The 26,560-nt window shown below is 32.1% G+C and overlaps 1 protein-coding gene across 3 annotated transcripts in view; it reads left to right on the top strand.

Moving 5' to 3' along the window:
- The window catches only part of SCN3A (sodium voltage-gated channel alpha subunit 3), a 132,797-nt gene that overhangs the window by 52,447 nt on the left and 53,790 nt on the right, over nt 1-26,560 (top strand). For 2 of the 3 annotated variants that reach the window (XM_074303243.1, XM_074303244.1), the window contains 10 exons: nt 2,455-2,583; nt 3,090-3,181; nt 4,184-4,456; nt 4,872-4,935; nt 6,635-6,776; nt 8,906-9,112; nt 13,604-13,888; nt 18,583-18,933; nt 20,114-20,246; nt 24,185-24,423. In XM_074303243.1, coding sequence (XP_074159344.1) covers nt 2,455-2,583; nt 3,090-3,181; nt 4,184-4,456; nt 4,872-4,935; nt 6,635-6,776; nt 8,906-9,112; nt 13,604-13,888; nt 18,583-18,933; nt 20,114-20,246; nt 24,185-24,423 — 1,915 coding nt within the window. Of the gene's footprint in view, nt 1-2,454; nt 2,584-3,089; nt 3,182-4,183; nt 4,457-4,871; nt 4,936-6,634; nt 6,777-8,905; nt 9,113-13,603; nt 13,889-18,582; nt 18,934-20,113; nt 20,247-24,184; nt 24,424-26,560 lie in introns of those variants that run through there. The other variant, XM_074303245.1, reaches the window with a different exon arrangement.

The raw sequence follows: 26,560 nt of genomic DNA on the forward strand, positions 1-26,560 counted from the left end.
CATCTAACCTCTTCTTGAAGTAATCCAGTGACAGTGAATTCATGAACTTCACTAGGTTGAACAACTTAATTATTAGAAAGCTTCTATGTGTGCTCGTGTATATATGTATTCTGTTAAATCCATTTAAAAATATGTTAATGCTGATTAATCTCAGTTCTGCCCTTAGAAACAATCCTATTATCTCTTCACCATAAAAACATTTAAAATATTAGAAAAAAGAGATTATAGTTATCCTTAGTCTTTTCTCTTCAAGTCTTAACATCATCATCATCATAGCTAGCAGTTATATAGCACTTTAAGAGTTGCGAAGTTTTTATCCTTAACAACAACCCAGGAAAGTAGTTGATATTATTATTGCACAGATGAAGAAACTGAGTTTGAGTGGTTTGGTTAAGTCACTTGCCAAGGGTTATAGAGCTAGTAAAATGTGAAATTACATTTGAGCTCAGGTCTTCTCAATTCTAGGTGTAATGTGCTATTTAATAAACTCCTTTACTTCTACCAGCAATCGCTATGTGACATGGATCGCAAACTCCCTTATAATCTAGATTGTAATTGTTCCTCCTGAAATATGAACTCCAAAATGGAAGACAGTATTCTAAATGTAGTGTGAGTATTACAGAATAAAGTGAAGCTACTATTCTCTATTACTGAAACACCATAATATATTAGGGCAACTAGTTGGCATAGTGGATAGAGTGTCTTGCATGGAGTTTGGAAGACTCATCATCCTGAGTTCCAATCTGGTCTCAGATACATTCTATATGTGTCACCTTAAGTAACTCACTTAACCTAGTTGCCTCAATTTTCTCACCTGCAAAATGGTCTAGAGGAAGAAATAGCAAACCACTCTAGGATCTTTGTCAATAAAACCCCAAATGGGACCATCAAGAGTGAATTCTATTAATGCAACAAAATTTAATTAGCTTTTTTAGCACTATATGTTCATATGAACCTGTGATCAAGTAAAACTAGTAGATCTTTTTTTTAAATGAACTTTATAATCTTCCATCTGTACTCATGCAACAAAATATTTCAGTCAGGGTCAGGTTTGATATTTTTTCTTGTTAAATTTCATTTTATTGATTTTTGTCTATTGTTTTAACCTATTAAGGTAGTTTTGAGAATTGTCATCCATAAAGATTTTATTCATTGACTAAATATTTGTCACATTCCTACCATTCAAAGCCTTCTTCCAGATGTTATGTCAGGAATTTCCTGTCCAAGGTTTATATTACCTATAGCTGTGATAAACTTGTCTTTTATGTCTTCATCCAAAAACACTATACAAGATAGGGCTAATAATCAGAGAGAACTCTGGGGTACTCCACTTAGAGACATTCCTTTAAGTGGATGTCAACCTATCAGTCAACTCTTCTTTGAATAAGGGTGTTCACTCTCTGCAAAGGTCAGCACCACTATCACCTGGCCCACATTTCATTATTTTATCCACAAGAATATCATTAGAGACTTTGTCAGATGCTTCCATTGAAATCAGGATATGCCATGTATATGGCATTTCTCTGATCTCCTAGTCTAATAAGAATATTTTAAAAAGGAAATTGTCACTTTGTCATGATATATTCTTAGTGACCCCTTGTTGATAATCTATGGATGTTCACATTCTTTTCTAAATGCTTACAAATCATCTTTAATAATCATTTCTAGAATTTTCTTGGAAAAGAGGCATTGTCTATGGTAATTGTAGAAATTGTAGAAATCAGCAAAACAGTTATGGCATGTAACCCTTTCCTCAAAGTATATCATGGGTAGCTCTCACCTGGGCAAGAATTATGCTGTGACTGCCTAGGCTTTCTCTCAGTTCAGGCATGAAAACTTTTTAGGGATTTGGGGGAGAATAATTGCTAATCTCCTGACTGTAACATAAAGGACCCAAAGGAAAGAGTAGAGCCCCATAATTGTTTTTTGGGTTCTTATATTCAGGGCTAGACTTGTTCCCTCACTCTCAGAGTTTAAATTATAGGATTTTATGAGCCTGTATTCATAAGATCTTTCATAAGAGAAAGATGGCATGTCAAAAGGTCAATTCATCTGTTCACACATCAGTTGACTATATGGACTGGTATAGAATAAACAGATAAAGTATGGGGACGAAGTATTCAATTTAGGATTGAAAATTCTGTCTGCTAGTTTAAAATATCTATCTAATAATCAATGCACAGAATTCATATTATCAAGCCCTTACAAAATTCTTTGGGAAATTAAAACACAACAACCTGCTTGACTGATTAACTTAACTATCCTCTAGTGCTTAGGAAAACTGGCTTATAATACAATGTTTATAGTGTCAGTAACTAAATTCCTCTGAATGGAGCCAAAAACAGACCTGTATTTTTGTTCTGTAATGAAAAATATAAGCATAATTTTGGTTTTTAAATTTTATATTGAAAAACCAACATACAGTATTAAATTTTGCTTTGGTGCTTCTTCTAGGTACACTTTCACAGGAATTTATACCTTTGAATCACTTATAAAAATTTTGGCAAGAGGTTTCTGTTTAGAAGGCTTTACTTTCCTCCGTGATCCATGGAATTGGCTGGATTTCAGTGTCATTTTGATGGCGTAAGTGTTTGAATTGCTCAAATAAAACAAAGGCATGAAATTAACTTCTGTATAAAACATATTTATCATATCTTTATCATCATAGTGATTTCTATTTAGTTGATGTGTCTATGTATCTATTGCATGCATTTTTGGAACATATCCTATATTGCAAAACAAAATCTGATATAGAAGTTGAAATTAGGTATCAATTCTAAAATTGTAGGGAAGGTATGATACACTAAATTTCCTCTACTCAAACATGTTAAAGTTATTTGTTGACTTCAGTTTCCTAGTGCCACCAGATAAAGTAAGGGAAATGAGTTTCATACATTAGCTCAGTTTACTTTGTTGCCATTTAAGTTGAATTAGTAACCTTTTAAAGTGCAGATTGAAAAGAAAGGTAATTTCGACTAGCAATTTCATTGACTCCTTTTTTGTCAAAGTGGTCTGTGAGCCAAATGCAGCATTAATTATTTAGTAAAAATTATGCAAAAATCTTCAATAACTCTGATTTAATTCTACAGGTATGTAACAGAATTTGTAAACCTAGGCAATGTTTCAGCTCTTCGCACTTTCAGAGTATTGAGAGCTCTGAAAACTATTTCTGTAATCCCAGGTAAGAAGTTAACTGGTGTAAGGGATTAGGCCCCTTATATATCCAATTATTTCTTGTGTGTTATTGTGTTTGTGTGAACTCCCTTATACAGATATGTGACAGAATTTGTGGACCTGGGCAATGTCTCAGCGTTGAGAACATTCAGGGTTCTCCGAGCTTTGAAAACTATTTCGGTTATTCCAGGTGAGAGCCAGGTTAAACACCGAGGCTGATTTTAAATATATCCAAGTTGAAAGCACAACTTTTTAAAGCAATAAGCCTTTTAAAACAATTTATATGAACAAAATGCAGTGAATGCAAGGAAGAGTTTTAATTATAATGAATCTTTACATTTTAAAAAATATTTGTACTTATAAAGTCAGCCCCTGAGTTTAACAAAATATTGCATGAGACAGCTATTTTTAAGAAATTAGTCTCATTTTAAATTTACAGCATGAATCTTTCTCCTAAAACATTTAGAAAAAAGCTTCATTGTTGTACAACTTCATTATTATAAATGTTTAGGACGGAAAATAGAAATCTATTTTTTTCAAGTTATCTTAAAAGCAAAAAGAATATTAAAAAAAAATAGCTACAGCCTAACATGGGATATTTAAATTGTTAATTTATTTTTATTTCCTCTAAACCACTGCCAGGTAAATAATAGTATATGACAATGTTTAAAGAAAATTAAACATAATTTTTTTAAAAAGAGCTAAAATAAAAAGAAAGAACAGGGAGATTTTCTTTACATTGTCTTGTGGGCAGAGTAACCCATAATAAACAAAATGTCTTGTTTTTTATAAAAAGTTATAGTGGGGAGCCAGAAAACTCACTGCTTATAGAAATAAATTTTTGTCCTTCATTCATTTCCCAAACCCCTGGTTGTTTGCTAGGTTTTATTACTTCAAAAGCCAAACAATGATTTGGGGAATGAAAAGAAAGGGATGTTCATGCATGATTAATAAAAAAAAATGTGATTTGTAGCAGTATTAATACATTTTTCTATCTAACTCCTTGCAGGTTTAAAGACTATTGTGGGGGCCCTAATCCAGTCAGTGAAGAAGCTTTCCGATGTCATGATCCTGACTGTTTTTTGTTTGAGTGTGTTTGCTCTCATTGGACTGCAGCTGTTCATGGGCAACCTGAGGAACAAATGTTTGCAATGGCCCCCAGGCAATTCTACTTTTGAAACAAACATTACTTCCTACTATAATAGTACAATAGATATAAATGGGACATCTGTTAATACAACAATGAACACATTTAACTGGAAGGAATACATTGAAGATAAAAGTAAGAAGTGCTACTATATATTAACCTGTTTATTGCAAAAACTTTTACAAATGTCAATAGATGAAGAAATGAGGGTTAATTTAAAATAAATTTTGATGCCAATAACTATTGTGAAATTCAGTGACTATTTTTTCCCCCCTGAGGCTGGGGTTAAGTGACTTGCCCAGGGTCCCACAGCTAGGAAGTGTTAAAGTGTCTGAGATCAGATTTGAACTCTGGTCCTCCTGAATTCAGGGCTGGTGCTCTATCCACTGTGCCACCTAGCTACCCCCTTCAGTGACTATTCTTAAGGAAAACTAAGGAGTATTTTAGAACTATGTAATAAGTATAATTGCATGTCTTCATTATTAGTTTGTATAAAATTGACTTCTTAATCACATTAATCTATAAAATATTTTATTCTTTTAATTAACAGGTCATTTTTATTTTTTGGATGGACAAAATGATGCTTTACTTTGTGGAAATAGTTCAGATGCAGGGTAAGGAACATTAAGAAACATATTTTATTGCAGAGAGCAAAAAAGAAGTCTAACTACATATAGAAAGAATGGGATTTGCCAATGGGATTTAAAATATTTTTTTTTCTTTTTTGTCAAAGACTCTAAAATTAATAACAGAAAGTCATTCCTTTGGATTAATCCAGTGTCTCTAGAAGATTATAATAAACTGCATTTTACAGTGAAATGAATTTGTCCTCATCAAAACCTTATAAAGTATTAACAAATCTTTGGATTTATAACTTGGAAAGCAGATAATAATGCTTTGAATGAATACAGGATATAGTATAGTAAGACTTTAAAAAAGATTTATACCTATTTACATGTGATAGAGGTGGGATAAGTAAGAGAAGCTGGCTGTTATTAAAGCCTTTCATCACCTAGCCAGATCTTATCTTTCAAATCTTCTTACTCTTTACTCCCCCAACACCTACTCTTTGATCCAATGACTCTGGTCTCTTGGTTGTTTCCAGAACAAGACACTTCCATCTCCAAGGCCTTCTCTCTGGCTATCTCCCATACCTGGAACCCTCCCTCCTCTACTTCAGTTGCAATCTCCCTGAATTCTTTTAAGTCTCAACTAAAATTCCACCTTCTACAAGAAGCTTTCCAAAATCCCTCTTAATTCCCATGCTTTCTGCTTTTTAAAATTATTTCCTAGGAGAACAAACAACATTTGTCCTGTATATAGGAATTTTTGTGTATATTTATATGTATATCTATCTCTCTTCCCCCCCCCCCATTAAAATGTAAGGTCCTTTAAGGCATGGATTGACTTTTTCATGTTTTATTATTCCTAAGAGCATAGTGCTTATCACATCTTATGTACTTAATATTACTAGTCTTTAGTCCTCCAAGAGGATCTTGCCTTCTGGGAGGTGATGCCATAATCCACAAGTGGATTGGATTTAGGTGAGGGAGGGTTGAGCAAGGTCACCTGCCTCACTTTTTCCTCCAGAACTCTCTGAGTTCAGTGGCCAGATACAGATCAGAGACCTTTTAAAGCCCTAGCCTTTTTAAGTTAAAGTCTTTAACAGGTCTCAGTTTGACTGAGGCAATGCCCAATCAGTGATTAAGGCCAGGTAAGAAATGAGACACAGAATGTTCCCTCTTTTGCCTAATAACCCCCCCCCCACATACACACACGGATTTATGTACACACACATGCACAGATTTATATACACACATGTATACATACATATATGTATGTATATGTGTATAGATATGTGTGTACACACACACACACACGTGTATTCTGGAAAGGGAAGACCTTTAATGTCCAAATGGGGCTTGGCCAGACATATTGTTGGCCAATCAAAGACAACAAGAGTGATTATCATACATTCTGATTTATTTGAAAGTAGCATCAGGGTATATTTGTATGAGAGATAAAGTCAATAGTTCAACAGTAGTCAGCAGACTGTAAAAGGGGGGAAAAAAGTAAGATTAGTTCTTCATGCTTCCATTTTTGTTCAAAAGCTAAGTTTTGTGATAACTATTTTGCTTAGGAAAATTCACATGATAGAAATTTCTCTGTAACAACAATTGAAAATGTTTTATAAGAGTAAAGGAGGACAAATCCATCACAAAAGGATACTCAGATTATTAAATGCTTACATAATCCCAAATCAACTGAGGCTATCATACTAACTATATCTTTATTTCTTTTTACCATTTACAGTCATTGTCCAGAAGGATATATATGTGTGAAAGCTGGTATTAATCCCAATTATGGCTACACTAGCTTTGACACCTTCAGTTGGGCCTTCTTATCTTTGTTTCGACTAATGACACAAGATTATTGGGAAAATCTTTACCAGCTGGTGAGGCTTGAATAATAAATTATTTAAAATTTATCATCAGATAAAGATGGTATGTAACTGAAATTTTAATGTAACATTATTTGTAAAATTTGGTATAAGGTGAGTCTGTTTTATTTCTTTATCAATTAACAAATACAGACTGAGCAACTGTTATTCATGCGGTTTTGTTAGACAACATAGGAAATACTAAGGTCCTTTAAGATCTTTATTATCTTATTATTCAATGAGATTAAAATTGTTAAATGAGCAAAATTCTTTGTAAACTTTAAAATGCAATATAAATACTAAATATTATGATGATGCTGACCCATACAAAATGATGGCATAATGTCTTGACCTCAAGCAGCTTTACATTAGAGTTAGGTGAAAAAGTCATAATTACATGATAAGATAACTAAAAAGCATAGTTGGGATAGCACAATGGATAGAGAGTTGGTCTGTGTCAGTCAGTAAGTCCTGGAATAGAATCTTGCTTCTGACATATACTGGCCATATTATTGCTGGCAAGTCACTTAACCCCTCACTTACTTGCCTCATACAACTCCTAAAACAATCAATTACAGACTGAATGTGGATCACAACATAGTATTTTCACTTTTTTTTGTCATTGTTATTTGCTTGCTTTTTTTCTTTCTTTCTCATTTTCTTCCATTTTTAACCTGATTTTTCTTGTGCAGTATGGGAAATATGTTTAGAAGAACTATACATATTTAACCTGTATTGATTTATTTTCTGTCCAGGGTATGGAGTTGGAGGGAGAGAGAAAAATTTGAAACACAAGGTTTTGCCAAATGAATGTTGAAAACTATCCTTGCATATATTTTGAAAAATTTTAAAAAATTATTAAAAATTAAAAAAAAATCAATTGCAGAGTTGTCAATATTTATCACCGGAGAGTGTTTCCATGCTAATAAATCTCTGTGGTACAGCTTCCCACAATGATGAAATCATAATCCTATGCCCAATCAATCATATAGCAATTAAGTGCAGAGTTCAGAGAAGGGAGAGGAAGTACTATCTTCTCCAAAAGAAACTCATTACAGGAAGGTGAGATATTACTATCCCAAAGGCAGTAAATATCTTTAGACATAAATTCCTGCATATTTAGAATTTTATGAGAGTAAACTTTGATAGAGAATTTTTAGAATAAAGTATCTTTCATGCTACAAACAAGTTTTAGTCAAAATGTTGTAATGTTATATATAGAATCACACAATCTTAGATTTAGTTGAAAAGGACCTCTGGGACCAACTATTTCTACTCTTAGAAACATAAATTTCCTTTATGATTCATTGACAAAACACTGTAGGAAGACCTCCAAGAAGGAGAAACCTCCTAATTGCCTCAAGTAGCCCATTTGACTTTTGGGCAACTCTGGATATTACCAAGTTTTTCCCAACATCAAACCTAAATTTGACTCTTTGAAAATTCTACCTGCTGCACCTATTTTTGCCCTTCACCTTCCTGGATGCCCTCCTTTGGAATCTTTCCAAAGAATAGTTTATCAATACTCTTCCTAAAATGTCATGGCAAGAACTGAACATAATATTTCAGATATAGTTTGGCCAGATCAGAGCACTATGGGACTATTAATACTATTTTGGATAGTATGTCTCTCATTATTTAGTCTAAGATCACATTAACTTTTTTGAGAGATGATATTGACTCACTGAGCTTTCTTTTTTTCTTTCTAAATATTAATTGCTATTCAACTATACTTTCTCTAACTCAAACTGGTAAGTTGATCTTTTGAACCACTCCCCCCCAATTTTATTTTTTAATTAACCTGTAATTGTTTTCTCTCCTTCCTTCTCCCAGATTAGAAATAAAACAAAATGCATATAATAAACATATAGATCAAGCAAAACTAATTTCTGTGTTATCTCTGTCCAAAAATGTATGTCTCATTCTGCCTTTTTAAGTTCATCACTTCTTTATATGGAACTTCAGTTAAAGAAAAATTACAAATCATCACCATCACATTTCTTCTTAATAGACTGAACCCAATAGCTTCATTTGTTCTAGAAAAAAATCTTATGAATAAATTAGCTGCTGACCTCCTAACTTGTGAAAGCAGTCTTCTACCTTGTATCATGACATGTTATCTACACTTTTTTTTCTTCCTCTAGACACTACGTGCTGCAGGAAAAACATACATGATATTTTTTGTTTTGGTGATTTTCTTGGGCTCATTCTATTTGGTGAACTTGATCCTTGCCGTAGTTGCCATGGCCTATGAAGAACAGAATCAGGCCACTTTGGAAGAAGCAGAGCAGAAGGAGGCCGAGTTTCAGCAAATGCTGGAACAACTGAAGAAGCAACAAGAAGAAGCTCAGGTATTCTTTTAAAATGCATTATTCTAGTTCTTATATTCCTAAGTATAATTTATGCTATACTAGACAGATAAAATTAGAACATGATATCCATTAATATCCAATTCATTAGATAGCAACAGAATCTTCTTTAAAACTTAAAATAGCTTTTGAATTAAATTGGATTAATTTCAATGAGAATAATTACATATGTACAGAAACTCATAGAAAGTATTAATAGGTAAATTCAAATAAGGTTTACTATATGTTGCTAAATGTTCATTTATGAAATCAGTATCATGATAGATTTTTAATTAACAAAGAAAAATGGCACATATAAAAAAGATACCCATGCTATTATTTCCCATATTGCACTGATTCTAGGCAGGGATCTACAGACAATCCCTTCCTCATCAAGAAGTTATGCTGGTAGATAAATTTATTTTGGTTCTTAACAAGTCCATACAAGCTAACCCCAAGACACAACTGAGAGTATAGATAGATTTCAAGAGGACAGGGGTGGGATGGATTATAAACTTGAATGAAAATTATACTTTTCTTTTTATTAACTTTTAACTAAAAGTTATCATTTCCTTTAACAACTTAAAAACATTCAGTTGAGAAGGGGTCTGTGATCTTCAGCATAGTGCGAAAGGGATCTATGAAATAAAAAAAGATTAAAACACTTACCTAGGGCCTGGATTAAGTGAAGTAGATGGTAAAACATACAGTTTGTGAAAAAGATTTTGAACTACATCTCATGCAGCTGTATAACCAATTTCCAGCCTTAGGTTAATTCAATAAAATGAAAATAAAGCAAGCTGGGTTAAGGGGTAAATAGTGAGGAGAGTATGACTCTAGGAAAAAAGTTAAGATACAATCTGAAAATATAATACAGATCAATGAACTATGTTTAGTCAATAAACATTTATTAACCATCTACTACATATGCTTAATGGTGATACAAAGAAAGGCAAAACACTATTCTGATATCAAGAGCGCTCACAATCTAATTGTTCTTTCATTTCCTGCTTAACAGTATTTAAACAGATTATTTATTAAATGCTCACCTCCTAGTGAATGAATACTCTTAACTCAAATAGTTTTTCTAAAAAAATGTTTTAAGGGAAATTCAATTATTATGTTTCCAAAATACTGCTCAGGACTATATACAGTTGTCTATTTCTTTAATAATGCTGTTCTTGTATAGACAGAAATTGAATCAGGTCTTTGAATGAATCACTTCATCTTCTTTTTCTTTAAATATGCATCAATAAATATGGATAGTTCTGCACTCCTTTTCTATTGCTTCTTTGAGATTTTTAGACAAAAATATACTGTGTAATAAGAAATATTACTTGGAAATAGCATAGTGGAGTGGAAAGTGCTAATTTCCTTGGATTTGGATCCAGAAGACCAACATTAAAATACTGGATCTTCTTTTTATAATCTGTGTTTTTGTAAATCATTTAACCTCTAGAAATGATAGGGGTGGAGATTATTTAAGATATTTTAATTATTTATCAATTTTACTTTATATCATTAAATGAGAATAAATAATAAACAGTCAAATTGATTCTGACACAGGATAGAGGTTGCTTTATTCAAACTCTTTATTGTTGCTTTATGGTATTTATATAGTCATCTAATACTGTGTAGGAAAATATAAACATTTTGTTGCAGCTAGTTGGTATAGTGGATAAAGCAACAACCCTAAAGTCAGAAGGAACTAATCTAACCTCAGCTACTTAACACTTCCTGACTATATGACCCTAGTCAAGTCACTTAACCCCAATTGACTCAGCCCCCCCCCCAAAAAAAATCAACATTTTGCATATGATCTATAGTCATACATTATTGAGTATTTGACACTATTACAAAATATGCAATAAAATATGATGTGATTTGCAATGCTGACAAACTATATGAGTTAACATCTTGCTTCTGAAATGCAATCATTTTGAGGGTAAAATGTGGCACCATTAAAATGTGTACAGTCTTTAGAAATAGGAACTTGCTACATCTAGCTTAAGGTGAAATGGAATTTAGACAAGTAGAATGTTAGCAGTCAAATGATAATCTGGCTTACAACATTAAAGTTTGTATCTTCACATTTGCCAAAAGAATGCCATTGGATATTAATGCTTAATTAATAAGAAGTGGACAGACTTTCACTTTCTAAGTGCAAAACTTTAAACAATCAGAAAATTCTTAGCACTTGATCTTATGACCATAGGACTACACACACTTTATTTTGAATTTTTAAAAGTTTCTATTTTTCAAATAAGAAGATCAAAATTCTGCCATTATAATGCAATCCAACCAAACAAAAGTAGCTGATGAAAAAATCATAAGAGTTTGACATTTAAGATCTCAATTTATCTTGCTGAATCATAATATCTCACTACCTGCAAAATTTCACAAGTACCATCCACCTAATGATTTAAGGTATCTGAGTTTCTGCTGAAGACTAATCATATATTCATCATTGTTTAGACATGAAGAAAGACTTTATATCAGCCCAGTGGATTCATATATGAAATGCAACTTAAATAGATAAGGAAATACAAAACCACAAAAGGATAATAGATAGTTATGTACTAGAAAATTATGTTTAGATATTTAGTACATAATCTTTGAATCCCTAGCATCATATAACCCATTATCTCAAATGTTCAAAAGCTTATATTGATATTAGACGAAAAACATCTCTTAAGAAGACAATTTTTTAAAACAGAAAAAGATATTTTGTAAGACATAAATATAGTCCTTCATATAAAAAAAAAGATTAGATGTTGTATTTTAAAAATATATGTGGAGAATTTTAATAGCTGGATTTTACTGTAATTGAGGGAAAATTATATAATGATGTCAGAATTCTTATATGAAGAAATTGTGAAAATAAAAATAATCATATAAATAGCTGTTATATGTTATAAGATTGGCATTGACCAAGTCAGCTATAAAAGCAATGATATTCTAAGCAAGATAGCACATTGACAGTGTTGCAATGTTAGCTATGAACAGATAAATAAAGAGTTGAAATTTTTTGATTCAGTGCAAATGATAAATCACTAGAACAATGGAAGTTATGAACAAGACAGAGAAATAGAGGGGGGCGGATATTATACTGGAAGGCAGCTCAGTATTAGTGCTGCCAGGGAGGCAATACATTTGAGTCACTAATACAGAAATACAACTTTGAAAAAATTTTGGCCAATATGTTTTATACATTTCAATTAGTTTCCACATCTGTAAGCAACAGCTACTTCTCAAATTGCTTGCTTGCTGCCATCTCACTTTGTCTCTTAAACATTTTCTGCCTTTCATGGCAGGTGAAATAAGATTGTTTTCTTTTTTATACATTTTGTGATAAAATATTTTTATTCATTCAAAATATAGTCCTAATGCCAGGCTACAGATAAGCCATGTCCTAGGATTTTCTATTAGTAATGCAATACAATCTAATAGTACTTTTTTTGCTCTTCTGAGACGGATGCTTTACCTTTTTTTTTTTTTTTTTTTTTTTTTACTCTCTCTTATAGTCATGGTTAAATAAATCACACTTGAATTTCAATGCTGAAAATACTTATCCTTGAAATAAAATTATAGAATGGTTGCCATTTTCCCCCTAAGACTTGGCTAACTTTCAGAAGTGGGTAAGGTAGTCTTAGTTAAAAGAACCTTCCAAAAACTGAAAACTTAAAAGAGGTATATACTATGATTTCTTGTAACAATAGGAATTTATCATAAGATTTTATTCTGTTTTATCCTTTATTAATTTGCAAATAGTTTTGGAACTTGAGTATTAATTGGAAACATTTGAAATACAATAAATAAGCATGATCTAAATCTGAATTTCATTTAAGATTATGAACTTCAAGGCATAATTTAGTCCAAACAAAAAAACTGAGGATATGTTTTCCTCTCTTTGGGAAGGACTATAATCTGTAGTTAGTACAGGGAGGCATGACTCTGAATTTATAAAAGAGAAAAATGTATCTTTTTCTATATTTAAAGTGAATACCAATCAGCTACTCACCACATACACAATATAGGAAAGGATAGAACTACCAGTTCATCTATCAGTATTTATGACAGTGGAAATCTCCCAAAATGTCTAAGCTATCATTATTACTCCACCAAAATTCTCAGAAACACTTGTGAAATATCATAGGAAATTCATATTATCAGTGGCAATGGGTGTAATAAGGGAACATTTTTTCCATGAGTTAGTCAGTAAAAACTAAATGACTGATCCAGGAAATATAGAAATTCATCCCACATGAGACTCCAAAATCTTATTAGTTTATATCCCACCAAACTCAAAATGTAAGAACAAGGTTCACTATTGGATAAGATAAATTTATATGTAAAAAGTTAAATATATAGAAATATTTTTCAACTGTAACTCATAAACTATGAAGTATGTTCTGACATGTTATAGTTTGTAAGTTAATTCTGTGTTGTTTTAAAGTTCTACATGCTAAAGTGTATGATTTTGTGGTACAATAGGCAGTAGCAGCAGCATCAGCTGCATCAAGAGATTTCAGTGGAATAGGTGGGCTAGGGGAGCTCTTGGAAAGTTCTTCAGAAGCATCAAAATTGAGCTCAAAAAGTGCTAAAGAAAGAAGAAATAGAAGGAAGAAAAGAAAACAGAAGGAGCAACCTGGAGGAGTTCAAGGAGAGAATGATAAGTTTCCCAAATCTGAATCTGAAGACAGTGTGCGAAGAAGTTTCCACATATCCATGGATGGAAACAGACTGAATTATGAAAAGAGATTTTCTTCTCCTCACCAGGTATTTACTCTTATAAATTCCACTGCATAGGAAGCTTTGGCAATACATAATTGTGATTTCACTGTGTGGAAAAGTGAAAGAATGGATGGACTTACATTTTAATGTATTTATTTACTCATCAGTGATTCTAATTCATAAAACAACCATTTAATTTTTTCCCATTTGTTCAGGTATGATTATTTAGATATGTTGAGGAAATGCAGTTAATAGGTCTGAAACAGTTAGGAATATCTACTTGGTAAGACAATTTGGTATCTTTTGATTTTTCTACCATTTTCATGTTTTAAAAAGTAATGAAATTGTAATCAAGATACCCAAGTTGCCTCAAAAATTCTACATTTGTCAAAAGTTATAATTTTGAATTGGGTACAGAGTTAGAAGAAAAACATTACTATGAATCTACCTTGTATCTTTAGACAGAATAAATGAAAGATATACTACTGTGGATTTCCATTATGTCATTATCACATTTGCAGTGTACCTATGTTTAGGAAGCCTTAAAGGAGAAAATTAAAATGAAAGATGGTTTCATTTTCCCCTTTGATTTAATTGCTATCTACCAATGCAACCAGTGCTGTAGGATATAAGAATAGTCTTAAAGGCAAAATAAAACGGAGCAAATGTATGTTACTGAAACTAGAATAATAAGTATTATTTGAGCTTTGAACTCTTTGTGATGCTTCAGTGGGATTACACATCACATTGTTATGAATCTTGAATTATATTCATCTGCAAGATAAAAGTACCAATTATAGGGCTAAATTAAAGCAACAACACATGATACTGCTCTTTCTATGCAAACATAATGCAAAAAATTATTCTCCCTAAATGCAAGGAGAATTATAATATAGAGTGAAAAGAAAATCAAATATTCCAGAGCAATTGAACTAATTTTGTCTTTTTTTTTCCCCTTCATATTTATAGACTAGGTTTTCTTGGTCAGAATTTCTATAGATTAACTTTGACAGTATGTGGGATTAAAATATTTTTAAAGACTCATGTTAAGTTTAATAATTGAAAGAGATGAGTAAATAGAGGTTAGAGTTAAAAAGTTTTGATATATTTCCATATACATGTTCATATATGCCCACATATAGAATATTTACACACATACACACATATATATATATATATGCATATTTGCACATATAACTCATATGTAAGGAAACAATTATTTCCATAATTGCTCCATTATTAAGCAGGTAGATAATTGATTATTTGATTTTTTCCCCCAGTGTGCACCTATGATTTAGTTAAGATAGAGAAATTCAAGAGTAAAAACTCTTTTCATCCAGGTATATCAGTTATCTGATAACATTTATTGTTGAAAGGTAATTTTTCTATTGGTCATAATATTATCCTATATTTACTTTTTTCCCCTTCTTAAAATTCTTAAATTTTTGTATCATCTTGAAATCATACAATGATTTTATTTCTAACATGTTCTGCTATGTCAAAACAATCTAGTATTTTTAACAGTAAATGATTTCTATTATTTAATAATCATAATTAGCTACTTGTATGGTATTTAGTTCCTTTAATCTTCATTTCCACATCTGTCCAATGAGGGAATAAGACTAAATGGTCTATGCTGTTTTGTTCCCTTGAGTTTAATTTCCTAGCATGTTTTTACCCATTAGAAAAAACCACTAGGCTTGAGATCTTCTAACTCATAACTAGTCATAAACATGCAAAATGCTTGAGCTATATGGAATCTTAGAAAAAATCTGGTCATGAAGCTGGGTCATGAAGCAATATAGAATATTGGAAAGACAAATGGATTCCAATTCTGGCTCTGACATTGACTAGTTATATAATAAATTACTTTAACCTCTCTGAGCCCAAATTTCCTCATTTGTAAAATAAAAATGATAATGCTTGTAGAACTTGCTTAGCAAAGTTGTTGTGAGAAAATATGTGTAAAGCACTTTGCAAACCTTAAAACACTATATAATGGCAGTTATTATTAGATATTTAAACAGTCTCATGAATATTTTTCCTGCCAATGTAAGAGCTGAGCCAAGGCAGAGAATTATAAAGATCTATATTTCTCAGTCTAATTTTAAAATATTTTTCTATCTAATTATTGTTTTTATGGCTAAATCATTTGCGAATTAAGAGTTTTATATAAATCTCATTTATTTTATTCTTTGTCTCAGTGATTAAGATTTAAAAACAACATGCTAGCTCTTAGCACCAAAAAGAATTACTAATGAAATTAAATAAGGAAAAGCTGCATGATAGTTTTATCACTTCGTGATCACTTCTGTGAGTCTCAGAACTGAACACAATATTCCAGACAGTGTTCTGACAAGGGGAGAGTACAGCAATATCATCTATCACCTTTATTCCTCCATCTCTCTCTCTTTTTTCTTTTCCTTCCTTCCTTCTCCTTCCTTCCTTCCTTCCTTCCTTCCTTCTTCCTTCCTTCCTTCCTTCCTTCCTTCCTTCCTTCCTTCCTTCCTTCCTTCCTTCCTTCCTTCCTTCCTTCCTTCCTTCCTTCCTTCCTTCCTTCCTTCCTTCCTTCCTTCCTTCTTCTTTCTTTCTTTCTTTCTTTCTTTCTTTTCTTTCTTTCTTTCTTTCTTCTTTCTTTCTTTCTTTCTTTCTTTCTTTCTTTCTTTCTTTCTTTCTTTCTTTCTTTCTTTCTTTCTTTCTTTCTTCTCTCTCTCTCTCTCTCTCTCTCTCTCTCTCTCTCTCTCTCTCTCTCTCTCTCTCTCTCTCTTCTCTCTCTCTCTCTCTCTCTCTCTCTTCCTCCTCCTCCCCCTCCCTCCCTCCCTCCCTCTCTCTTTCTCTCTCTTTCTTTCTTTCTGGTTTGCTTTCTTTTTCTCTTTCTTGTCTTTTTGTCTTTCTCTTTCTAGATGATTACTTACACTGCTCATTTTCAGTGTGTATTATAATAGTTGTTCAATTCTTAGTTCAATGAAAGAAGAGGAATGAATGGGAAAATAGCAATGAGAGAGAATTGTTCTCCCAACATTCCCCTTAATTTTAAGGTCCAATGCTATGGGAGTACTGAAGAGAAGAGAAAGGGGTAAGGATGGGAGAATAAAGAACACAGAGGCAAAAATGAAAAATGCATATTGGAAATGAAGTGAAATGGCAAAGAAGTCTTAAAGGTGGGGACAGAGGAAAAAAGAAAGAAAGACAGAAAGGAAAGGAAATTCTTTACAGCAGTGGGGAGTTCTAGTAGGGATAAGGATAAAAGGGGCAAACATTAGTTATTGCCTATAGAGTAATATTTATATATTGTTCATATTATAAACCATCAGATAATTATTTTGGGAAGAAATATCATTATGGTAAATAGAATAATTTTTCCATGAATCACTTTCGAAATATTGCACTAAACACCACATTATTTGGAGTAGCTAATGAGTGTATCTCATGAGCTATAAAATAGTTGATTTTAAAAGGATGTTCATAAAAAGTAGAACAGATTAGATGCTAGATTGCAACTCCTACTTCCAAAACTAATATCTGTTATTTATTTGTGAACATAGGTGGTAGATGACATTCCCTGGATCACAATTTCTTGTACTATGATTAAAGAGATAACAGAAGAGACTGGCGACTTTTCCCCCCTCTTTTTGCTAGAAACTATCTTTGTAGCCTTTGTTAGCTACATATCTGTCTGCTTTACTTTTTCTTGTCACTCTTAAAATTTTTAATATATTTGACAAAGGTAAAGCCTGGGTAGGCTTTTCTCTGCTATGCTAGTCAAAGTTTATACAGAATAAGCAATAAAGAATACTATCTGGTTAATCAAATGATGAATAAATAATAAATGGTGATGATGATGATATAATTTACATAACACTTTATGTATTGGAAATAATTTTGCACATGTTATTTCACTTGATCCTCACAACAACTATAAGGTTGTAAGGTAGGTACTATTATTATTCTCATTTAGGTGAAGTGATTTTATGTGACTTGCCCAGGGTCACATAGTAAGCATCTAAGACAGAATTTGAACTTGTCTTTCTGATTCCAACTTTTGTCATGGAGTTGAAAATACTGAATGGAGTTGACCAGTAGGAGTTATCAAAAAAGCTATAGGCAACTGAGGGGGGGGAAGTGCTAATGTTGTTTTAAATTCACGGATGATCACCCAGATATGACTAATCTGTACTTGCTTTCTGTATTTTACCAGGTACATTAGAGTACAATTAATTTCCTTCTATATTCATAAAAGGAGAAAAGAGAGAACACTTCTTTACCGGGATCTTTGAACGGGAGAGGGAAACCTCTGATACTTTCTTATTCAAAACAAATTATTCATGTTTTTTGGAGGTTAGGGAGCAGAAAGAATAATTTTCTAAGTTGTATTACTATTCAAATGCATTACTATTCAAAAAAGAATTTTTTTGCAACTAACTGTGGCTATGTTCCTGAATAGAATTTCCCCAAAAGATAGCTTCTGTCATAAATAAAGCTGACTATTCTCCTCTATAAAATAGCCACCCCAACTCAAAAGAAAAATAATTGAATAATCTTAAGAATTTAATATAGATAGCTATAAAACAAAAATAACCTGGCTGCTGTGACTATCTGTGTGAATGTGGACATGTAATAACTTTATTAAGCCTCAGTTTCCTTGTGTGCAAAATGAAGGGCAAAATGAAACTCTCTACACCTAGGGTTTATGCATTCAATTTATTTTTGCTTTCCTCTTCTTTTTTTGCTATGTTCAGTCTCTGCTGAGCATCCGTGGCTCCCTGTTTTCCCCAAGGCGTAATAGCAAAACGAGCATTTTCAGCTTCAGAGGTCGAGCAAAGGATGTCGGCTCTGAAAATGATTTTGCTGATGATGAGCACAGCACATTTGAAGACAATGAGAGCAGGAGAGACTCACTCTTTGTGCCGCACAGACATGGAGAACGACGCCACAGTAACGTTAGTCAGGCCAGTATGTCATCCAGGATGGTGGTGCCAGTGCTTCCAGCCAATGGGAAGATGCACAGCACTGTGGATTGCAATGGTGTGGTTTCCTTGGTGGGTGGATCTTCAACACTTACGTCACCTACTGGACATCTTCCACCAGAGGTGATAATAGATAAGCCCACTACTATTCACATGATATGCAAATCTGACATAGGTCAAGTCCGGGTAGTATCTTTTCCTCTCTCTCTCTCTTCCTTTTCTATATCAGTTTGTGTTTCTATACAACAAGAAACACAAAAACACTGCCTGGCTAATCAAATGGTGAACCAAAGAATCTAAGGAATTCCCTAAAATTCCCTAAGAGTTCTTTTCATTCTCTAAAGCATTAAGCTAAATAGGAAATGTGTTTTGTACATATACTTAGCATTAATTTTGATGCTGAATCTTTACAATATATCTATTCATTCTAAAGATGTATAGTCATATACTGCTATGTTCTATAATATTTCAAATAATTATTAAAACAATATATAAATATCTTATTAAATATCAACTCTGAATTTTGGTTAATAACTTTGGATATTAACTTGATAATTTTTTTGATAGCACTACCTTTAATCTGAAAATTAATCATTGCTAACAGTGCTATGTTCAAAGGGTTAGAATCTAGATGAAAATTATTATTTTATGTCTTGATTTAGAGACCTCCACAGTGTGATTCCAGGGTAGAAATTTAAATTCAAAGTAATTAACAATGGCATAGGAAAGCACACGCATTTCAGTGCACATTTGTGTTCGTGCATGAAGAAAAAAATTTGGTCCATGAATGTCAGTGTTGTAATGTAGCATTTAAGAAAATGAATCAATCTAAAGAATATTTAATTCAAATATTTATTTTTATTTTGGGAGAAAAATAATGTTCATATAAAACTGAACATTATTACTTCAAATAAGCAAAACAAACAAGCAAATTGAAAATAGGAACATTTTATATAGGATTGGGAATAAATGGCTTTTAGTTCATTTAAAGAAAAAAAGTTATCATTGAAAATCAGAGTGATATCTTTATCACCTGAAAATTTGAAGATGAACAATGATGTGGTGATATTATTAGGATTGTCAAATATTGATTACTCACCAAACAGGTAAATTATTTGTAAAAGTTATCAAATTTAAATAAAGAAAGCTCTTTTACAAATGAATGATACATTTCATAATCTATACTACATTATACACAAACCTGCATGAAGCATGGACTTTCTAAAAGTCCTCTTAGTTGCTTTGTTATACTTTAGCATACAATTTAAGATACTGGTTTGAGCCATCAGTATTTTATTTGCAGGGCACCACTACAGAAACTGAAGTGAGAAAAAGGCGATTAAGTTCTTACCAAATTTCTATGGAGATGCTAGAAGATTCCTCTGGGAGACAGAGAGCTATGAGTATAGCCAGCATATTAACTAACACCATGGAAGGTATGTAGTGGGCTGTGCAAAACTCAGAGTTTGTCATGGAATATGCTAGTTTTCATTAGTTGCTGAAATTAGTCTGATTTTGTGGAAAAGTTAGAATATTGAAATTTCATTTTATAACACATGAGATCACAGCAATCTGACTGATGAGACCTCATATAGTTCATAATGAATACTGCACTGTCCTTTTGATTAAAAAAAAAAAAGGCAGTTCTAAAACTTTTCCTCTCTGTGTCTTGCTTTGTCTCTGATCTACCGTACTGTACCTCATACCAAGTTACTGCATTATTATAAGTTTCTTGTCATGTTTTCTTATGAATTAAAAAATATAGCAAATCATAATCATTGGCTTAAACAACTCTTTGTAATCCTTTTGTAGATTAAAACATGTCATATGGACTTCAAGAAAAAAATCAATTTGATTTTCTTCTCCATCCCAAGAAACCATTATTCTACAGTAATAGAAAGGAAAGTGGTAAATTAATTTGACATTTCAGGAATTCTATCACACTTAGTCATGTTGATTGATGAAAGGTTCCTTTCCTTCATGCAGCAGACACATTAAAAAATTAGTATTCATACTGGTCACTCTCATGTGACCAGAGAAAAATCTATTCATGTCTTTCAAGTAGGTCAAGGAAGCATAAGCTGTGGAACCATTCCTCCTCCCCCCCCCAAATGAATTTGTCAGAAAGACTATATACATTCTGAGTCCTTTATCATAGTTTATTTTCTCTGCTCCCAAGGAAGGTAAGTATTGTGTGACTGGTGTCATGCTATATGTTGACTAATTCTGATATGCCAGTCTCTGGAAAATACTAATTATACTAATCATCAACCTTTTGAAAGCATATTTGTGTGTGTGTGTGTGTGTGTGTATATATAATATTGTTTAATAATATACTTTCCTAAGGACTCTAATTTCTTAAACCTATGGTCTAAGAATAAATATAATAAAATATGTCATACTTTTGCATAGCTGTTGAGGTACATTATTTTTATAGTTATACTCAAGTGCACTCTCATAGATATTTCAATGGATCTATGATTTAAATGGCATGACCATTGCCTCCATTGGTACATATTGCTTTCTCATCACATGTAATTTTTGTCAATATTTTTCCACATATCGTCCATAAAAGATATGCCCAACATTTTGAACATCGTTTTCTAGATTTTAAAAAATATTTTGTAGATGCTAATCCAATACTTCATTATCCATTTATTACTCCTTTCTCTGATTACTCAATCAGTTTACTTCCTTTTCTGGCTATATATTTCTTTGATGATATCCTTTACAGCATTTTTTTGCATTGGACTCACTATAGGTAATATGGTCTAATCTATTTATTCTTAGGCTACAAGTTAGTCTTTTGTGACAATTGAAATTTTAATTCTTTGGATATCACTGTGTATATGACTTGTCATCATTTAGTATCTCTGGGAAAATATTATTATTGAATAGATGGGCATTTGTGATCAGGTAGCCACAAGGGCTGTTTGAAAATACTGTATAAATTTCCAAATATAATCCAACACCTATGCTCTCCTCCTATTCCAATTCTGGACCTAGCTCACTGATCATCTGTAGTGTGTGTGTGTGTGTGTGTGTGTGTGTGTGTGTGTGTGTGTGTGTGTGTGAGAAAGCTAAAAATACTGATGATTGATGCAATAGGAGATATTATCTACTTGATTTTGATATGTGGATTGCCAGGCAAATCTGTTTAGAATAACCACTGGCCATATTTAGTAAGCCCTCTAGTATTCTAGGGCTTGCTGGAATATGTACATTATCAGCCACAAACAGAACATCTCTTTTCAATATAGACTTCAACATGGAACAATTTCTGTGATGCTGATGAACTCCTTTGGTGAGCATGTCTCCCTGTTTTAAACCTCAATTAATATTTATAATCAAAGGATTACTGAAAAAAGTTACAAGGAAATCTTACATGATTTTAAAACACATCAAAAACATATTGGAGGAAAGCCTTTAAAGTTGCATTTTTCTCTAGTTAAAAATATTTTATAATCAATAAAGCACAAACATAGTGAGATCTTGTATTCTTAATTCTTTAGTCAATTATGAAAACATTATGATACAGAAAATCATCTATGAAAACCTGCCTATTCACTTCTTATATTTTCATCAAAAATACTTTCAATACAGATGAAATATTAGACATATATGGATTGAAAATTATTAGCGAGGGGGGGAAGCTAGGTGGCGCAATGGATAGAGCACCAGCCCTGAATTCAGGAGGACCCAAGTTCAAATCTGGTCTCAGACACTTAACACTTCCTAGTTGTGTGACCCTGGGCAAGTCACTTAACCCCAGCCTCAGGGGGGGAAAAATATTAAAGCCTTCTGAGTCACTTTTTCTGATAGTAATGCCATCATTTCCATTCTTCAAAACTTGCCCCTTAACAGATTTTGAAAATCAATATATAAGTGTCTTGAAAATTGAAATCAATCCTAATACTGATTTTTTATCTTGTGAAGCCCGGCCACTCTCATCTAGTTATTTTTCTTAAGTGAAATATATTTCCTCTTAAAGTATATTAAATAATATAATGCTAGACTCAATTTGTGGTAGTTCCACTATGAATGGTAATAAAAACAGATCTCTGTCAAAATGCTAACAAGTCTGTTCCATTTTGCTTTTATTTTTTGTCTTCCTATCAATTTAATCTAGAAGTACTCTTGGAATGATCTATCTTAGTTGGATCTTATATGAAGCTTTTTATAGTTACTTTCTTCCTCTACTGGATTTCTCAGTGATGTGAGAAAATACTAATCCTAATGTTTTATCATTCTGTTTTAGCATAATTTTGTATTAAAAAATAACATTGCCCTTGTCTAAGGTAAAGGAATTGTATTTGTTGCCAATAGTGCTTTCTGAGGTTATTTTTGCCCCAGAAGGAGTCATTGTTCTAAACGTTTAAACTGTTATATAAAGTTGATTTTCACTGAAGTCAATATCTTTAGTTTTATCCATTTCTCATTTTTTTAAAGAATTAAACTCAAATACGTGAAGTCAGAACTATTTATAATCATGAAATATTTTCTCTTCATTATCCTTCTAATTTGGTGTTAATTTTAACCTGTGTGTTAACTAATTAGTGATTTGGTTAAACAGAGAAAACTTCTGAAATGATTTCTTTATCAAGAACTTGTTGGTTCTAATCTAGTTTCAAAATTTTTTGGGGGTACTATTTCTTATATTCATCAATTTTGATTTCTGTTCTTGAATAAAATATTCATGCTATACAGGTGTGAAAATTGCAAGTAATTTATAATCTTTTGGTCTTTGTTACATTTCATTTATAAACATAAATTAGAAAAAAAATTTCTTTTTGAATCCATTTTTCATAGATTTTGAGAACACTAACTTCTTATAATTTAAAATAATTCTCAGAAATAGGTTGGGTGAAGTAGAAAATAATTGTTTCAAGATCTAAAACCAAACTCTTTTTGTACATGTTCTTAATGTATATAACCTTTAGAGACAAGAAAATTTGCCTTGTATGAATGAGAATAGCAATATTAGAAAATGTTGAAAGTAAGATATAAAGTGAAATTGGAATGAGTCTGTAACTTTAGAAAAAATAGACTTAAGTTAGACAAAAAGCTCTGTTACAATAAGTAATACATATAGATTTTTAGCCCAAATAAGGTGTCACTTAAATCAGAATTAAGTTATTAGTAGAAGCATTCTTAAATTGGATTAAAGCAAATGATAGAATATATAAAGGAAATTCCTATCAATAAACATCCATGAAAATAGCTGATGGATTTGTTTTCTAAAGTGAGTAAAGTTTAGTGTCACAAATATTTGTTCTTTAAATTTCAGATTCAATCTTAGCTAAAAAAATTAATTTTGACCTATTAGCAATAATGAGGAACTATATCCTTTTTAATTCCTCCTCTTTCCTCCTAGAACTTGAAGAATCCAGACAGAAATGTCCACCATGTTGGTATAGATTTGCTAATACTTTCCTCATCTGGGACTGCTGGGATCCATGGTTAAAAGTGAAACACATTGTTAATCTGATTGTGATGGATCCATTTGTTGATCTTGCCATTACCATCTGCATTGTCTTAAATACTCTATTTATGGCCATGGAACACTATCCTATGACTCAGCAATTCAACAGTGTTCTGTCTGTAGGAAACCTGGTAAGTCCATCTGAATAAACAAAGTGATATGCAAATATATTTCATTAGGAAAATTCATGTATACTAGTCAGAATATAATTCAATTCAACATTTAAATAAGTGCCTACTATACCAAGCTAGATACTCTTAATAAATGAAACCAGCACTATGCTTAAGTTTAAATCTATTGGGAAAATGCAACATATACATAAGAAAGTAAATATAAAAACTATACACTGTATTTACAATGGGGGAACAATGTTAATAACAATATTTGGACAGACTCCAGGGGCACTTGAGATAGATTTTGAAGGAAGATAGGGATTCAGTGAGTGAAGAAGTGAGGAGGGATCTAGACAAAGGGAATTATTTGTGCAAAAGCACAGTGTATTGGACCTAAATGAAGCTGTAATGCTTCTACGGGAATGAAGAACTTTCCTGACAAACTCCCAGATGTAATAATTGTACAAAAGTCCACAATGCAATCCACACTTTGTGTCCCTGCAAGACTGGTGATAATAGTCTGGTAGAGGCACTGGCTTAATTATCCAAACAGAGTAGCTAAGGAGAAGAAAATTATCTGGTCTGAGTGGCGGGAATTCTGATTTTCATCTTTCTTTTAAAAAGAGCGAAACTCCTGTTTGTAAGGGTTATTTGAATAGTGCAAGTTCAGTGGGAAGGGAGTTGCCTTTCTATCTGTTTCAAGTCTGTTTCCCTGACAAAGGAAGAACAAATCACAGGATGAATCTGTAAGTCTCGAAGACTGAATATGTTACTTTGGAAAGTAGGAGTCATGAGTGGAAAGAGAACTATATTTACTGTTTATGAACCATAATGAATCTATTATATGTTTTATGCATTGTTTAAGAGACCTTACAAATCCTTTGTATTTTCTAAGTAGAATAAAAAGTCTTAAACTTATTAAATGCATTTTTACTCTAATAATTTGCATAAAATCTAGGACACATTTTTATCTACACATGTGAAAACTTAGAGTAAACTCTTGCTGGAGGCTTAACAATTCAAAAAGAATAGGGATTGATGGGTAGCTTCCAGGATTGGCTAAGTAGCCCTGCAAGTATATTGTATTAAACTACAGTTTATAGAAATAAAGTCAGAAAGTTAGTTTGGAGCCAGATTAGGGAGAGTTTAAAATGCTAAAGAGTTTATATTTCATTCTATTTGTAATAAAGTTTCACTGAAGTTTGTTTGGTTTTGTGGTGCCTTTTTTTTTTTTTTTTTTTTTTTTTTTTTTTTTAGCACAGATTTGACTTGTACAATAGAGAAAATAATTTGACAGCTACAAAAAATCTAGTTTGGAGAGGGAAAAGACCAAAGTCAGGGAGGCTATGATAATAATCTTGTGATAAGGGCCTACATTAGGGTGATAGAAATGTGAGTGGAGACTCCTCTAGGGAAGGGTAGGGTGCAAGGGATAAGCTACTTATTGAATACCAGAGAGAAAGAAAAGTCTGACATTTTGAAGTTAGAGACTGGAAGCATGCTGATGTACCATAATTAAAAGTGGGAAAGTTATAAGGAATTGTCCAGGTCCCTTCAGGAGTGGATTCAGGGATTCATTTCTGTTTAGAGGCAACATAGGGTTTTCACTGTAATCCTCCCAAGATAAATTTGATGGCTGACAAAGAAAGAAGATAATTTATGTTGGTGATTTATTCTTTTAGTTATTTGCTGTCAGTCAGACAACAATTATTTATTAAATATTTACTATGTGGCAAGGACTATGTGAAGCACTAGGGATATACATAAAGGAAAAAAATGTGGTTCCTGCCCTTAAGATACTCATATTCTAATTGGAAAGACAACAACTGTGTAAATATAAGATAGAGATATATGAGCATGTATACATACATATTTGTATATATACATGCATATGTACATTTGTATATATACATATAAATATGTATATGGACATTGCAATATTCATGTATGTATAGATAGAATATATGTGTATATACATATATACATACATATATACCCAAATATGTTTGTCTAAATTTATTGTTACATAATAGCTGTCTTTCCAATCAGAATTTTAACCCCTTGGGGGAAGAAACCACGTTTTTATTTTTTGTCCTTTCTTTGTCTCTCTAATGCTTAGCATTTAATACATATTTGTTAACTAATGTATAATGTT

This window comes from Sminthopsis crassicaudata, chromosome 3, assembly GCF_048593235.1.
Source record: "Sminthopsis crassicaudata isolate SCR6 chromosome 3, ASM4859323v1, whole genome shotgun sequence".
Taxonomy (NCBI): Eukaryota; Metazoa; Chordata; class Mammalia; order Dasyuromorphia; family Dasyuridae; genus Sminthopsis; species Sminthopsis crassicaudata.